The 16,989-nt window shown below is 39.0% G+C and overlaps 1 protein-coding gene across 1 annotated transcript; it reads right to left on the bottom strand.

Moving 5' to 3' along the window:
- Positions 1–4,122: 4,122 nt before the first annotated feature.
- On the bottom strand, positions 4,123–6,056 carry LOC130748193 (CASP-like protein 4B1). Its single transcript, XM_057601357.1, has 3 exons — positions 5,595–6,056; positions 5,347–5,482; positions 4,123–4,430 (listed from the first exon to the last, which is right to left on the bottom strand). Exons 1-3 carry the CDS (start codon positions 5,837–5,839, stop codon positions 4,239–4,241), a joined length of 573 nt encoding a protein of 190 aa, XP_057457340.1. The 5' UTR covers positions 5,840–6,056; the 3' UTR covers positions 4,123–4,238.
- Positions 6,057–16,989: the final 10,933 nt, after the last annotated feature.

Below are 16,989 nucleotides of genomic sequence, written 5' to 3'. Positions count from 1 at the left end.
CATTGAAGACAATCTACGAGGGCTTCAAAATCTGGGCCCAATACTCAGACCACCAGGTTTTGAAGGCATTAGTGGCATAGTACGAAGGAGCATAGTTGAAAGGGCTCAGGTTGAGGAGTTTCTTGTTATAGAAGTGAACAGTCGTGTCAAAAGCAGAAGCCTTCTTGATGGTCCCAGGATATAAGACAAGGCTCTTGTCAAACAAGGTGTTGGGCAAAGCTTGGCTAAGCCCAAATTGTCGAGACACCAATTGAGGATTATAGTCACACAAAGTGTAGTCGTTGCTAGCAAAGCCTACAGTCAAAACCCTAGGTGAAAGGATGGTCCTCCAGAGAGTAACATGGTGTTCCTTGGGTGACGTGGGGTCACACGTGTTAGGGTAAGAATTCTTCAGCCAGAAAGGGCCACGGCTAGCTTTGCTATAAGGAGAAAAACTTGATCGATAATGCTTCAGCTCAAGAAACATGGTAAAATATTTCCTGAAGTCAGCCTCAAAACTCGACGAGTCATAGGTCGGGGTCAAGGTTTCAAGCCTATGAGCATCAATCCTAGTGCTAAAAACAGTTGGAGGATTGTCTCGCACCGGCAAGAGAGATTCGAAAACTGCATTCAACCAAAGTTGAAATAACCACAGAGGTCCAGCCGCATTCAAAGAAATGGTCTTGGTGCTCCAAACGTCCTCGACAGCTTCATTCAGCATTTGATAGAGGTTACCGAGAACAAGCCTAGCCATAGCGAGTTGTCGACCCTCGTGGATCAAGTTGGCTAAAGGTAAAGCTTAGCAGGTATACGCAAGGACTTGGTACAAAAAACATAAGCTGAAAGCCAATACAACAAGAACGCGACATGTTCAGCATCAGACACCTCACCATTCTCGACATAATGGTCCTTAATAAACCGGCCAAATGAGATGTTATCAGTAGGAATCGAGATGGGTTTAGCAGCTGCAGGCACGGAGTGATAATCATCACCAATAGGCCATAATCCAGTGATGGCAGCAACATCCAGGAGGGTTGGGGTAATCATGCCAAAGGGGACATGAAGGCAATTAGTAGACCTCTCCCAAAAGTAGAGCGCACTCAACAGCATGGCAGGGTTATACGAGATTTGAGATCTCGACAGCTGAATCAAATCGAGAATCCCAACATCTTTTCAGTGTTGCCTCTTGTGCTCCTCAACCTTATCTAACCATTTTGAGATAGGCTTTGTCGTTAGTAGAGGGGTTAGGAGGGGCTGAACGAAAGGCCCTTTTTGGGTCATTGAGAAATGGCATGCGATAAGAGGGTTGGAAAGCCAAAATGAGTTCTTCTCCTCTAACACTAGGGTGAAATGATTCGTGTTCATCAGGGAGACTATTAGGCCTATCATGCTTCACTACTTTCAAAGGGCCCAAAATGGCGCGTAAAGTACCATTAACAGAGAAAGGAATGAGTACCTGGGATTTCCAGATAGCTCTCTTCTCCGCTTCGTTGGGGGTTTCTAGGATTGCCACGCGTTTGGACTCATCCAGCTTAAGCTCGGTGGCCAATGGAATGGTCTGGTCAGGGTTAGAAGCCATTGAAGAAAATGAGAGGTGTGCTGAGGAAAACGGAGGAAGACGGAGTAAGAACTCTAGAGAAGAAAGTTGAAAGCTTTTGAAGAAAGTAAAGCTTGAAGAGGAACGTTAATGGGGTATTTATAAGCAGAAATGCAGACGGAACCAAGGCAGCATTGTGCTCCATTTTATAAAATTTGGAGTCCAAGTGAGTATTTTATTAATTAAATCACGTCGTTGCCCAGCTTTTTGGTATAAATGAAATCATGGCCCTAAAAAGGCTATAACTGTCAGCTAGTGGAAAGTCATCAGACGTTATGACTATTGATTGGACCTAAGGATCGAACGGCCAAGGTTGCAAGGCATTTGAATTATTGAGATTGAACGGTCGCGATAAAAAATGCTTGGTGTCTTCAAGCTAAAGCAGTCGACAACCAACATTTTTGGGGGGCAACTGTTGAATTAAGATTATTAACGCTACGTTTCTCGACACCGGTGTTGGAAAGATGGTTTCTCGACAGACGGGACCATGGTAAGACTTGAGACTCATCAGGTAACATTCCCCAAAGTCAAGGGAGTAAAGGAAATTTCGACAAACTCAGCGAAGGAAGCAGTTACCAAGTGATGGGTAGTTATCAGCACGTGCGTGCACCCACGATGCCACGAATGGCAACGGTTACCCACGACTCAAGACCGCCCACGTTGCAAATAGACAATTAAAATCACGTGCTCAAAACCTCCGGCTAAACGTGGGGCAAGGTGCCAAAATTCAAACCCACGAAGCCCGCGTGCACTGAAGAACAACCGCCAAGAACGTGGAGGAAGAGAAAACACTATAAATAGGAGAAGAATCATCAGAAAAAGGGTTCAAACTCAACTCTGAAAAATTCACTAAAAGGCTCTCTTGTCCGCATCAATGAGACTCAAAGAGCAAGACGTGATGATGGAGGAGTACGTTGCAGAACCAGCTGTTTATCTTTCTTGCATTTAAGCCTGTTGCTTCACTTGTTTGTTTCCTGTCGAGATTTACTTCTCTTGTAGTTTTCTCTTTGCTTTGTTACGTTTTGATCTTCATGTAATTAACCTGTGTTTAATAAAGTCCAGTTCCTTTTGAATCGTTCATCTTCGTCGAATAATATTAACTCACACACAACACTTTGGCAAGACGTTTTCCCAAAAGGGCCCTGATTTTAAGCTTCCCTTTAGTCGAACTAAGAGGATATTTGTTTACCAAAAACCACCGTAAACCTCTGTTAATACCAAATTTTCAATATCCTGAATCTAGAGCAACACTTTGTTATTTGAATATATTTCTATTTGCATGCCTTATATTTCGACCTACTTGGCCACTGTGCCCTTCAGATATGTGCTTTAATATAAGGTTGAAATAAATGTGTTATTATAAAGCCAATTTGAGTATTGAATTGGATGAATGATTAAATCAACCTGGTATAAATATGCATGTAATATGTATATGGAAGATATACCAAAGTGTTGCTTTGGTCGAAAACTACTGGGTCGAGTTTGTTATATCTAATGGGAAGACCAAGTCAATTTGATATTTGATCAAATTGGTAGCACAGAGTGGGCGGTTACTAATGATAATGCTTGGAGTGGAATTTGATGTTTTTCAAATTGTCAAACGGTTATCAAGGTGAAGTAGCAGCTTAGCATAGCATCATGGAGCAGTTACTACATATTAGGGAGAGTTGTTGCTGAAAGTTATTATTTTGTAATCATGCCAAATAAATGGTTGTAGATTGTGTAGTTATTTTCCAGTTCATTTGTAACCGTAGGATTAAAATGGTAGTTCCATTTTAAGCTCTATAAATACTAGTTTGTAACTAGGATAAGGGGTTGGATTCCTAAATGACTGCAAAGCTCTAAAAAAGTCTTCAAGCCCACGGTTATGGCAAACGGCTTCAACGAGTGTGCAGTAGACGGATTCCTTCCACCATTTACCATTTCTGTAATGAATTTGCTTTGTTCTTATTTGTTTTCTCTTTGATTACCTTTTGATTCCTTGCAATCTTTTTTATCTTCTTTTAAATTTCTACTTGTTTCTACATCTATTGCAATACTCACCGGAGTGTTGTTTCTTTCAAGTTGTCACCGGACAATTTCTTCACTTTTTCACTCTTGAAAACGCACATAAATTGCCTGTAAGCCGTCGGACTTGGAGAGCCCATAAAATAGGATCTGATCCTTGAAATAATTAATTTACATGTGATTTTACAAAAAATCAGTGTAAACAAGTATTAAAATTATGTTATTATAAAAATAAAAGAATCTGGTTCTAACTTTGCTTCTTTCAAGCACTCTAGAATTATGCATCCACCACAACTATTTCTTCCGAATAGCATGTTTAGCCAGCTTTTTTTTTTTTCAAAATCAATTATGACATTCTTAAACTACTTAAAAAGCTTTTGCTCAGAAATAAATTACATTTTGCTTTTCAATTAATCGTAAAAAACTTGTATTCTTTGTATCATCAACATAGTTTAGACGGAAAAAACTTGTATTCCTTGTATAAAAAGTAAAAACAAGTACTGTTTCACATCACATTGTAACATATACACAGCAGCTCAGACTTAAAAGGGGTGGAGGATTCTTATACTCACTTCCTTGCACAAATTTACATACACATGTATTATTGATAAATAATGGAAATACGAAAGATGATAAGAGAAAATTTTATGAAATTTCAGATACAAGTTTGAGCTGATAGTTTGTGTCCTGATATAATGGCTGATAGTGCGAGACATATAAAGGCTAGAAAGGACATGCTAATGGCTGAAGATGATGAGTCTGTAAATATATTGTCTCCTCCTTCTCTTATGGTATCTGTTATTGGAATCGCTGAAGACGCTGATGATATCAAGAGATATGCCATAATCTGAAACCAAAAAAAAACTTCATCAATTGAGCTGAGCTCAATTTAGTACATTTCATAATCTAACAAAAGGCAAGTAGAAGCCAATTATTGGACACTAACCGCATGTATGGATATACGCTGAAAAATCACGGTGAAGTCTAAATCACATTAATGATTAAACAACCACAAAAGTTAAAAAAAGTTGTTACTGTATACCATGATTTTGGCTCACCAGTATTTAAGTGAAGTCATAGTTTATAGCTCTTCGATCAAAATCATACGTTTTGATTTAATGAAATCACTTTAAGTGTATATGACCCATTGAATCTTAATCGTAGAGAATCTTTAACAGCACACTGAATGCTTGGACGTACACCTCAATCTATCTGGGTAGAGTAACAAAACATTTGATTTGTAGGACCCATTAGCTAATTTTAGACTAAATTATTCTAGCTTTTATAATAAACAACTTTTTACCTACATGATCATATATGTTATAAAGCATGTAGAAACTATAAAGTCTTACTTCTATAAACAAATTTTAGAATAATACTTTACTTACCATTCATTACTTGAGGAAATAAGTTTACATTTTGATTCCTTGCTAAAGGGTTAACATCAAAGAGAAGTTTGAACTTTTCAAACTAGCTTTTTACACATTACTTGCAAGTTTAATTTAACTCAACTGCATAAGGAAAAAACTTGAGTCTTCCACGGCTACTAGAGGGAGACAATAATTAATACAATATTACAACACAGCTTATCAAGAAATAAGTAAAATTAAAGGGCCATTTTTTTTCAAGCAAGTCTTGTTAAAAATTGAAATTCAGTTTAATTACATAACAGAATTGAATTTGAATCCTGAATCTCTCACTATCCAGAGAAACAGAGCACCATAGAAATCAATGTGATTAAAGAAGAAGGAAAAAAGCCAAACCTGATCTCCAATAAAATCAAACAGCACTGCAATTCTTGGCTGAAGCATTTTCCTCCCAGTGGAAAGTTCATGAACTCCAAGATGCACTTGGCCTCCAGTGTAAAAACAAGACAGAATAGCTATGGCCAACAAATACCTATGATCCAAAAACTCACATTTCAAACCCAACACCCCAGTGAACAAAATCAAATTTTGACAAAAACCCACATCACATTTACGACCAAATCGACAAAGGAGAATCTGGGTACCTGTATTGTGGATACTTGTCGAAATCTGCCCAACCACCATGCTTGTTACTGGCTACAAGGATGAGGGAAATCAAAGAGAAAAACAGAGCAAGTCCTCTCAATCCCAACGACCCTCTCTTGATCAAGTCCTCCCTACTCCATTGCTGTAGAATCCCGCCTCCGCCGCCGCCGCCACCAGTTACCGGCTCTGCCGGCTCTGGCTGCACTTCTATCTTCACCGCTGAGTTGTTAGAAGAATCCAACATCTCTATCTGCTTTTTCTTCCTATGGATTGAAAGATGAATGAAAATTGAAAACTAATATATAGTGAAGGTTTTCAAGACAGAGACATAGTCACATAGGTAAGAGGGTAGCTTGTGTTGTGCTGTTGGTTCATATTTTGAGACCGGTTTTATGGTTGTTTGTGCGGTCGAATCGTTATGGAGGTTATTTCGAAGATTCATGAGCCATTAAGGGGCGCATGAGCCACACAAAAGCTTCCATAACGTAATGTGCATGGTTTGGCGGATTTTTATTCATTCACACTTATTTTTCTTTTTTTTCCGGTAGAGCGGAAAGAACACTTATCTTTATCTTTTATATTATTTCCACTATCTTTTTCTTTTTATTATTCTCTTTTTTTCTTATCACATCTCTTACGAATAATGTTGCTTTCACACATCTTAAAGTTATTTCTTTTTTTTTTCTTCATTTTCTCATTAGGTGAAAGTGAAATTAAAGTGTTAAAATACACATATTCGGATTGGCGGAAAGATTACTTGAAGGAGATAATTAAAGATGGAAAATAATAATAATTAATATATAGGATGCCCTTAATATATAATTAAATCCAAACTAGATTCACACGATTATATTACAATTATTTTATTTTATTGATTTTTTCTTTGGCTCTTACCTCTCCCATATATTTAAGGCTTGAGCTGATATTTATATTTTTATTACAATTACTTTTTTAATCTTTTTCTCACTTATGTTATTTCCTTACGTCAAAGAGGTAAAATTGATTTTTTAAGCTTTCAAGCAACATTTATACTGGACCCCATTCGGGGTGGTTTCCACTGTCCAGTTTTATGTGTCCAAATACTTGAAAATTTTAAATATGCTTACACAAATTTTTAAAGGATACTTACAAATTAAACATTAAAAAGTAAGCAAGAAAATTTTTAAAAGATAAAGGTAGAGTGGTTGTTAGAGATAAATAGGAGTAATATCCTACGGAATATTCCTTTCTTTAATTATTGATTTATTTTGTAATATGCCTCAGAATATTCTTAGCATATTCTGTCCCTTTATTATTATAAATAATATTGTCTACCTCACACACAATTTGTGGTGAGAGTATCCAATCTTACATGTATCAGGTTTAGGTTGAAACCCTAGCCTCCAACCTTATGCTGCCACCTTCTCTCTTTTTCCTATTCTAGCTGCCTTGCTTTCCGTGCAACAACTTTTCTTTTCTCTTTCCAGCCGCTGACGTCATTTGCACGTGTCTCTGTGTTGCCTCGAGCCCCGCGCCGCCAAGCTTCTGATGCTCTCCTCCGACTTTTTCCATGAACACTTTAGTGCATATGCTTACGGTGAAACTTAAACCAGATAATTTTCTTCTCTAGCGTAAACAAGTTACTGCTCTTCTTCAGGATCAGAACTTGTATGATATTGTTGACCCAACTGTCGATCCTCCGCCAGAATTTACTCAACAAACATTTGCACAAATTGTTACTCAACCACTACGTAATGGTGCTCCTTCTCCAAACCCTCTTTATGCGGAGTGGCAGGCTCGTGATCGTAATGTCAACAGTCTACTTTCCTCACTCACTGAGGAGGCCTTATCTGAGACTCTAAGCGCAACCACTGCTCGTGATGTTTGGGTTGCTTTACACTCTGCTTATGCCTCACGTAGCAAGGCCCGTGAACTCTGTCTCCGTGATGAACTTCAACTCATGCGTCGTGGTTCTCTATCAGTTTCTGAGTACAGGCGGAAATTCCGCACTATATGTGATCAGCTGGCTGCTATTGGCGCACCTGTGCCTAATGATGATAAAGTTCACTGGTTCCTTCGTGGTCTTGGCCCGTCATATGCAAATTTTTCCACGGGTCAGCTTGATCAGGTACCCCTACCTTTCTTTACCGACATTCTTTGTAAGGTCGAGAGCCATGCTATTTTTCAGGCTTCTCTTGAAGAATCAGTGACCCCTCCGCCTGCTGCCTTCCATGCGAGTAATCTACCCCGCTCTTCTGGTACTCAGTCTTCCACTAGTGGCAACCGTGGAAATTCCGGTGGTGGTTCTCGTGTTGGAAATCGTGGAAACTCTAATGGTGGATCTCGCCCGCGTCGCAATAATGGTGGCTCTGGTCGTCGTGGCTCTTACACTCCTCGCTGTCAAATTTGTCGTGAGCAGGGTCACTATGCTGATAAGTGTCCGGTTCACTGGGATCGTTCTTCTGAGTCTGCCAATTTGGCACACTCATTTGCTGCGGGTTGTTCATTGGACAACTCCAACTGTTCCGACTGGTACATGGATACAGGTGCCACCTCTCATATGACTCCTTCTCTATCTCAGCTGACGGACTCTCAAGAATACTCTGGTAATGATCGTGTTCTTGTTGGTAATGGGGCTGGTTTACATATTACTCATATTGGTTCTCGTTCTATTTCACACTTTGTTCCTTTATCTAATGTTTTGGTTGCGCCTCAGTTAACTAAAATCCTTGTCTCTGTTAGCAAATTGACTCATAACCATAATGCTAAAGCTATTTTTCTGGATGATTCTTTTGTTCTTCAGGACCAACAGACAGGCGCCGTTCTGGGAGGGGGCCGATGTGATAAAGGACTTTATGTGCTTGACCAAGGATCGCAGGCGCAGCTTACTACCAGTTCTCCATTACCTCGTGCCTCCTTTGAATTCTGGCACTCACGATTAGGACATGTTAATTTTGACATTATTCAACAATTGCATAAACTTGGTTGTTTCAATCTTTCCTCTATTTTGCCTAAGCCTATCTGTTGTACTTCTTGTCAGATGGCTACAAGTAAACGTCTAGTCTTTTATGATAATAATAAAAGAGTTTCTGCAGTTTTAGACCTTATCCATTGTGATTTGTGGGGACCATCTCCTGTTACTTCTGCTGATATTTTTTGTACTTTGTTATTTTTGTGGATGATTTTTCCCGGCTTACTTGGTTTTATCCATTGAAGCGCAAGTCTGATTTTTATGACGTTCTTGTTCGCTTCAAAGCGTTTGTGGAAAATCAATTCTCCCGGTCGATCAAAGTTTTTCAAAGTGATAATGGCACCGAGTTCACTAATAACAAAGTTTAGACTTTATTTACTTCCTCAGGTGTGCTTCATCGGTTTTCATGCCTTCATACTCAGGCACAGAATGGACGGGTTGAACGGAAACACAGACATGTTCTTGAGCTTGGTCTTGCTATATTGTATCACTCACATGTCCCTACTAGCTATTGGGTTGATGCTTTCAGTACTGCGGTATATATTATTAATCGTGTTCCTTCTAAGGTGCTCTCTAATCAGGTTCCATTTCAGCTTTTGTTTCATGTTGCGCCTACGTATGCTAGTTTTCATCCTTTTGGATGTCGGGTGTTCCCGTGCTTGCGTCCATACATGAAAAATAAATTTAGCCCTCGGAGTACTCCTTGCATATTTTTGGGATATAGCAGTCACCACAAGGGATTTAAATGCTTCGATCCGGCTATTTCTCGGACCTATGTGTCCCGCCATGCTCAAATTGATGAATTTTGCTTTCCGTTTTCAGGTTCTCACTCTTCACCTAATGACTTGGTGGTCTCTACATTTTATGAACCGGATGCAGGTTCTCCTCCATCTCCACCACCTGTTCTTCCTGTCGTTCCGGAGCGTTCATCGCCTACTGGTTCTCTATCTTGTCCATCCTGTAATGACTCAGATGCCCTACCTGCTTTGCCGGTTCCTCCTGCCGATGCACCACCTTCGCCGGCTCCTACTTCCCCAACACAGCCGGTCACCCCTTCTGTTGGGCCTCCGGCTCCGCCTGCTTCACCGCCGGCTACTTCCCCGGCTGTGGCTCAGGTTCCCCTTGCTCATATTGCTGCTCGTCCGCGGACTCGCTCTCAGACTGGTATTTTTAAGCCAAATCTGCGATATGCCTTGGTTCATGCTCAGTCTACTGGTCTTCTCACTGCTTTGCATGTTGTTACTGAGCCTAAGGGATTCAAATCTGCTATGAAGCATCCTCAGTGGTTGGCAGCCATGGAGGATGAACTTTCTGCCCTTCAGAAGAATTGTACTTGGACTTTGGTTCCTCGCCCTTCCACTACCAATGTTGTTGGAAGTAAATGGGTTTTTCGCACTAAATTTCATAGTGACGGTACTGTTGAGCGCTTAAAAGCGCTTTTGGTGGCTCAGGGTTTCACTCAGATTCCAGGGTTCGATTACTCTCTTACTTTCAGTCCAGTTGTCAAAGCTACTACTGTCCGCCTTATTGTATCTCTTGCTGTGCTTAATGATTGACAGCTTCATCAATTGGATGTCAAAAATGCTTTCCTTCATGGTCATCTCACTGAAACTGTTTATATGGAGCAGCCTCCTGGATTTGTTGATCCTCGTTTCCCGACTCATGTGTGTCGGTTGAACAAGGCCCTCTACGGCCTCAAACAGGCGCCTCGTGCTTGGTTTCATCGCTTGAGCTCTTTTCTCCTACGTTATGGTTTTTCGTGTAGTTGGGCTGATCCATCCTTGTTCTTTTTCTACAAAGGCAATATTACTCTTTATCTTCTTGTGTATGTGGATGACATCATCCTTACTAGTAGTGATCCCTCCCTTCTAACTCAGTTTATTGCTCGCCTTAATGCTGAGTTCGCTATTAAATATCTGGGTAAGCTTGGCTACTTCCTTGGTCTTGAGATCACTTACACTGCTGATGGTTTGTTCTTGGGACAGGCCAAATATGCACATGATTTACTTTCTCGTGCTATGATGCTTGAGGCCAGTCATGTTTCTACGCCCTTGGCTGCTGGTTCTCATCTTGTCAGTTCTGGTGAGGCCTACTCAGATCCTACGCATTATCGCTCTTTAGTTGAGGCCTTGCAGTACTTGACTATTACTCGCCCTGACTTGTCCTATGCTGTTAACACCGTTAGTCAGTTCCTTCAGGCTCCGACTGTGGATCATTTTCAGGCTGTCAAACGAATTCTTCGTTATGTCTGTGGCACGCAACATTTTGGTCTTACGTTTCATCGTACCTCTCACCCCGCTGTCCTTGGTTATAGTGATGCTGATTGGGATCGCTGCACGGACACTCGTCGCTCTACTTACGGCTATGCTATTTTTCTTGGTGATAATCTTTTGTCTTGGAGTGCCAAGAAACAGCCTACTGTTGCTCGCTCTAGTTGTGAATCGGAGTACCGAGCTATGGCTAATACTGCTTCTGAGCTGGTTTGGTTACTTTATCTTCTTCATGAGCTTCGTGTTCGGTTATTCAGTGACTCCTCTTCTTCTTAGTGACAACCAGAGTGCTTTGTTTATGGCTCAGAATCCCGTTGCTCATAAGCATGCCAAACACATTGACTTGGATTGTCACTTCATTCGTGAGCTGGTTTCCTCTGGTCGATTAGCTGTTCGCCATGTGCCCACCTCTCTCCAGCTTGCTGATATTTTCACTAAGGCGTTGCCTCGTCCATTGTTTGACCTTTTTAAATCCAAGCTTCGAGTTGGTCTTAATCCAACGCTAAACTTGATGGGGGGGGTGTTAGATATAAATAGGAGTAATATCCTACGGAATATTCTTTTCTTTAATTATTGATTTATTTTGTAATATGCCTCAGAATATTCTTAGCATATTCTGTCCCTTTATTATTATAAATAATATTGTCTACCTCACACAATTTGTGGTGAAAGTATTCAATCTTACAGTGGTTTACTCTTCTTCAGACTTATTCTATTGCATATTATGTCCTTATATAATCGTATAGAATAAAATATTTGTTAACACCTAATATACTCAAGAGAGAAGTTAGAGATATGATGTCTAATATGATAGAAAAAAAAATAAAAAAGTGGGTGTAAATGAGATGGAAGAGAATGTGGTTGGGATTACATCAAAACTCTATATTTAGACCAACTCTAAAATGACATTTAACTAGTATTTGTAATTACGTTTATTTTTTTATACATCGGAAGATTAACAAGAAAATAAAACGAACTAACTAAACCCAATAATGTCCTTCAACAGAAGGACTTCAAGCTCCGGGGAGGGGGTAGCCAACGCACTGTAGCCAGCAGCGGGGAGAATGGACCCTCTCTTTGCCAAACAATCCACTATCATGTTCACGTCTCGACAGCACCAAGAAAGCTCCACTCGCCAATTCCTTGTCATCAAAGCATGGATTTCACGCAGCACCCACCCATGGGCATGAAAGCTTGCACAGCTAGGGTCAGCTATAGCATCAATCAACTCTTGGCAATCAGAATTGCAAATCAACTTACGAATACTGTTGTCCCAAGCTAACCGGAGACCATCCCTCAACGCGAGCGCCTCAGCAAGGAAAAAGCAAGTTTATGAATTGAAAGAATAAAGTTTATTTTAAATATAAGAAAACATAAATTTAAAATTTTTTTACGATGAATGTATTTGATTTTGTTTTGTAAAAGCGTCCTAATTATATTTATGCGTGATTTTTTTTATCTAAATGATAAATTATTTGATTTAGCTTTTTGGGTTGTCTAAATGACCCAAGAAAAGTTTGGGTTAAATAACTCATCATCCAATCACATTGAAGATAAGTGAGTTAGAATTTCTATATTTTATTTTTTAATTTATTTCCAACTCACTTATCTCCAATGTGATTTGATGATGGGTTATTTAACCCAAACTTTCTCATGAGTCATTTAGACTACCCCTAGCTTTTTATATAAAAAACCAACCCAATACTATATTAGTAGGAACATTTTATTTAGCCAAAAAGTGAGGAGCTCGGCCCATTACATGGTTAGAGTTTACAATTACACATTTTACTTTTACTTTCACTTTTTCTTTCTTTTCAGATGCACTACAACTGGAAACAATGATTCATTGCTATCGAACAAATCCTCCATTGGACTCTGATTCTTAGATCAACCAACTACTTATATAATTCCTAGATCTTTCTTCATGAAAATTAAAAATTAGAATGCCCCCAAATATCAACCTTATACTTTGTTCACCCATTAAGAGGAGTTCAATACTATCAATTATTTTCATTTATTACATGGAAGATTTTTTTTCTTGTTGTTCTCACATGTGAAGAACCTAGACTACATAAGTGATTCGTTATTCTTGAATGTGGATAAGGTATCTCGAAAGTTGGCTTCTTGAAAAGGGAAACTGTTGAATAAGGTGGTGAAGGTGATGTTGGTGAAGTTTGTATTGAATGCTATATCGATTTACTCGATGCAAATTTTTGGATCCCTCAAGGTGTTTGTAATCAAATTGATGCTTTGGCTCGACGTTTCATTTGGACAAAGTCTGAGCGAAGGGTCATGCACATGGTTTCTTGGAGGATTGTCACCCAACCCAAGTCTTTTGGAGGGTTGGGCATTAGTCGTATGCGACTTGTTAATATTGCTTTGCTTGGAAAATTGGTCGGGGACATGATGTACTCACAACATAAACTTTGGGTTGGTTTGATTCTCTCTTTATATGTCCCTGATGCAGAATGATTTCGTGTGGTCTCAAAACGTGGCTCCTATATCTGGAATGCTATGTGCAAGGCCCGGACTATGATTGCGGAGGGTTTTTCTTGGTGCATCGGAAGAGGCGATTTGTCATTTTGGTATGATGAATGGTCAAGGAGGGGGTCTCCTTAATTTGTTTGCAAGTTCCTTATGTGTACATTTCGGATACTAAGCTAAGGGAGGGTGACGCCTTTTAGGGTGGTCTCTGCGATGTTCGAAGTTTGAGTACTCCTCTCTCGGATCAACTTCTAACTTTTTGGTAGCAGAAGCTTATTCATCTACCTCCAGATGTAGAGGATGTGCGTGTCTGGAGTTGTTGTGTGGATGGGGGCTATTATGCTCGTACCTGCTATGGTTGGCTTGTGTCACAAAACCAGGGTTCTAATAAGCCAGTTCCATAGGCCTGGATTTAGAAATTGGAGATGTCGGAGAAGCTTAGAATATTTTTCTGGCAAGCCTGCTACAAAGCTCTACCAGACGCTTATGTTCTAGCTCACCGCGGGATTAATGTTGATTTGTGTTGCAGGTTGTGTTGAGCGCTGAAGGTGACTTTTTAGCATCTCCTTCGTGAGTGCACGTTCACCCATCAAGTATATGGTGCCTCGCATGTTCATCTTCCTCAGGCTTTGAACGACGTGTTGTTCAGCGATTGGCTTGCTCTTCTCTCTCAACAGGTTGTGGTAAGGACGTTGGTTGTTGCTTGAAGAATCTGGTGCGTCCGATGTACGCTGGTTTTTGAAGGGTCCAGTGTTTCTTGGCAGGGGGTGGTACGGAAAGCTTAGACGTTGTCTTTGGATATCACGAGAAGCACTTCCACTCTGCCTTCTGACGTGCGTGACTTGCAGTGGGGTTGTTCGTGTCGACCTCATGAGGGATGGGTGGCTCTAAATATTGATGGGATTTCTTTCGGTAATCCGGGAAGAGCGGGCTTTGGAGGAGTCATCTGTAGTGATTGTGGCATTTGGCTTCTTAGTTATTCAGGCTTTGTTCGGATTTTTGAGATTCTTCAGGCTGGGCTACTTACGGTTTTTCATGGCTTGTGTCTTTGTTGGGAGGTTGGGTTCTGTCATATTATGGTTCAAACCAATTGCACTTTGGTTCTCTCTCTCCTTCGTCGGAGCGTGCCCGAGTATCATTAGTATGCATCCATAATAAGCCCGATTTTGGAGCTGTTAGGGAGAACATGGCAGGTGACGTTGCATCATAATCTTTAAGAAAGGTAATGTTGTTACAGATTTCTTGGTGAAAGGGAGAGCGCAAACATCTCAGAGGTTGTTGATCATGCATCATCCCCCGCTAATGTTGGCTCGCTTTCGGCTGAAGACTACAAGGACACTCTTTTCATGAGGCGCTAGTGGTCTTCCTTTTGTTTTTTCTTTAAGCATTTTGTACCAATAAAAAACCAGTGATGAATCTTAGTAGACACATAGGAGGGTCATAGCCCCTCTAAAATTTTTAAAATTTCTTGCATATATCATCTAGTTTTTTGTACTCATTTATTTATATATATATATATATGAAAAGGTTTTTTTTTAAATCCAATAAAAGAGATAAATTGCACATGAGGTTTTAAAGAAAGAATTTAATATTAACCATTGATTTCAATGCAAAAGTATCTTAACCATTTGTAATTTTTTTAATTACTCTTTAAATATTTTTTACCCTTCACTTACATTTTTTATAAAATATTTGAGGATAATTACTTTTACATTGTTAATTATTAGTATGTGTACCACAAAAAATCAAAATGAATCACAATCACCTCATTTTTTCTTTCCATAGAAAATACTAATTGAAAATATTACAATTGAGATAAAAAAAATTTATAAATATGATAACTTTCTTCCAGAAAACAAATAACCACGACTAAACAAATAAATTCCCTTTTCAAGAAAATAACTTGTGAGAATAATTATTGTAAGACCCGAATTAGGGCTTTATTATTTAAATAATAGTTAAGCATTATTGTATAAAACCCGATTAAATAAATAATATTTAGTATTATTTTCTGTGAATTGTTTGTGCTTTATGTGAAAATAATTCCTTTGAAAGAGCATGTATTTGATAGAGGCAATATTAGGCCTTAGTAATATCTGAGCATTAATGTACATGATATTATGAGCATTTTGACTGTAATATTGATAGGGTGATATTATGATGACTTTTTAGGTAAAAAATGCCCCGCCAGCGGCGATGAATTGGCGATCTACAACGACGGGAAAGATTTCGTGGGCCACACCATATGGGGAGGTGTTGGGTGTGAATTTTAGAATATTCCATCTTTTCCTTTTGGAGGATTTTATTTACATAAAATAAGTTTTATTTAAATGATAAAATGTATTTAATTATTTTAACCTATGGTTATTGAATAAATAATTTTGAAAATATTTTTGGAAACTTTTAAGAGGCTTGGTCGAAATTCTTGGAGGGTAATAGGATAAATGAACTTTTAAAATTGAAATCACAAAGTCAATGTGCATTAAGATGGAAAACATGAAGGTTAATGCAATTTAGTACATGTTCCTTGACTTTCTTTATGAAAGGGACTTGGGTTTGAATGCAAAGAATTTGTAAGAACCTTTTTTAAAATAAAATTCCCCACATTTAAGTCATCAAGGGCTTTTCGACCAAAAAAAAAATCATCAAGGGCTTTTAAATCTCTAAAAGTGAAGGTTTTAATTGCATTTTAATGCAGGATTAAAGCATGAAATAAATGTGATTTTGGGCAAAAAAAATAGAAGAAGAAAATAATTGCAAGAAGTCCCTTAGTTGACTTTTGATGGCTGAAATTTTCACAGCGTTTTGGAGGTGTAAATGATTCAATTCTCCCTTTAATTCATTGTCCCCAAACTTCTACCGTAAATAGAGTTCTTGGACATGAGCATTCCACACACTTGAGCTCTCCTTGCCTTTCCTTCTAGCCGTGAGCTCTCTCTCTCTCTCTCTCTCTCTCTCTCTCTCTCTCTCTCTCTCTCTCTCTCTCTCGTTTTCTCATTTTGTTTTTCTTGCTTTGTTTCATTCCTTGATCAAGGTGATGCTGGTCATTCTTAGTATGCTATGTGGTTGCGGTAGAAACTCATCTTCCACATTTAGAAAAGAATGATCATTTGATTGAGTAATTAAGGAAACGTTTGTGAAAATGGTGTTTTTCTTCAAAGTAATCTTATGGTGTTCTTCCATATTCAAAGTAAAATGTTTTAGAAAAGAAGTTTGATCTTATGGAAGGGAAAGTTTTGAGTTTACAAGGTTTTGGGAAGGAGTTCACGAAATTATCAAGGGCTAGGGTATGTTATCGTTTTAATTGACTAAATGAGTAACGTTACCTTGTCCGCGTGATTAGGGAATTCCAAGCATCTGATTTCCTGCCAAATCCAAAGGTCAGGATTCTATTGATTTTCAATCAAGGTAAGTGCACTTCGGCTACGGCCTAGAAATCTTGATTGTGTATGTTATGGATCTATAGACGAACATGCTTTTAATGACACTTCGGTCTAGAGGTCTTGTTTGTGGATGTGATTGATTATTTATGTGCTGATGATGATTGATCATGATGTAAAAATGCTAGCATAATGTTAATATGAACATGCCTGATATGATATGCTTAAGTTGCGAGCTGTATTTTTTATTATATTGAAGTTATATATCGTTTGTCATGCATTCATGTCGTGGACGTGATGTGGCAAGTAT

The sequence above is a fragment of the Lotus japonicus genome, chromosome 3, assembly GCF_012489685.1.
Source record: "Lotus japonicus ecotype B-129 chromosome 3, LjGifu_v1.2".
NCBI classification, from domain to species: domain Eukaryota; kingdom Viridiplantae; phylum Streptophyta; class Magnoliopsida; order Fabales; family Fabaceae; genus Lotus; species Lotus japonicus.
The sequence above is the reverse complement of the archived record's forward strand: the minus strand, read 5'-3'. Positions and strand labels throughout refer to the sequence as shown.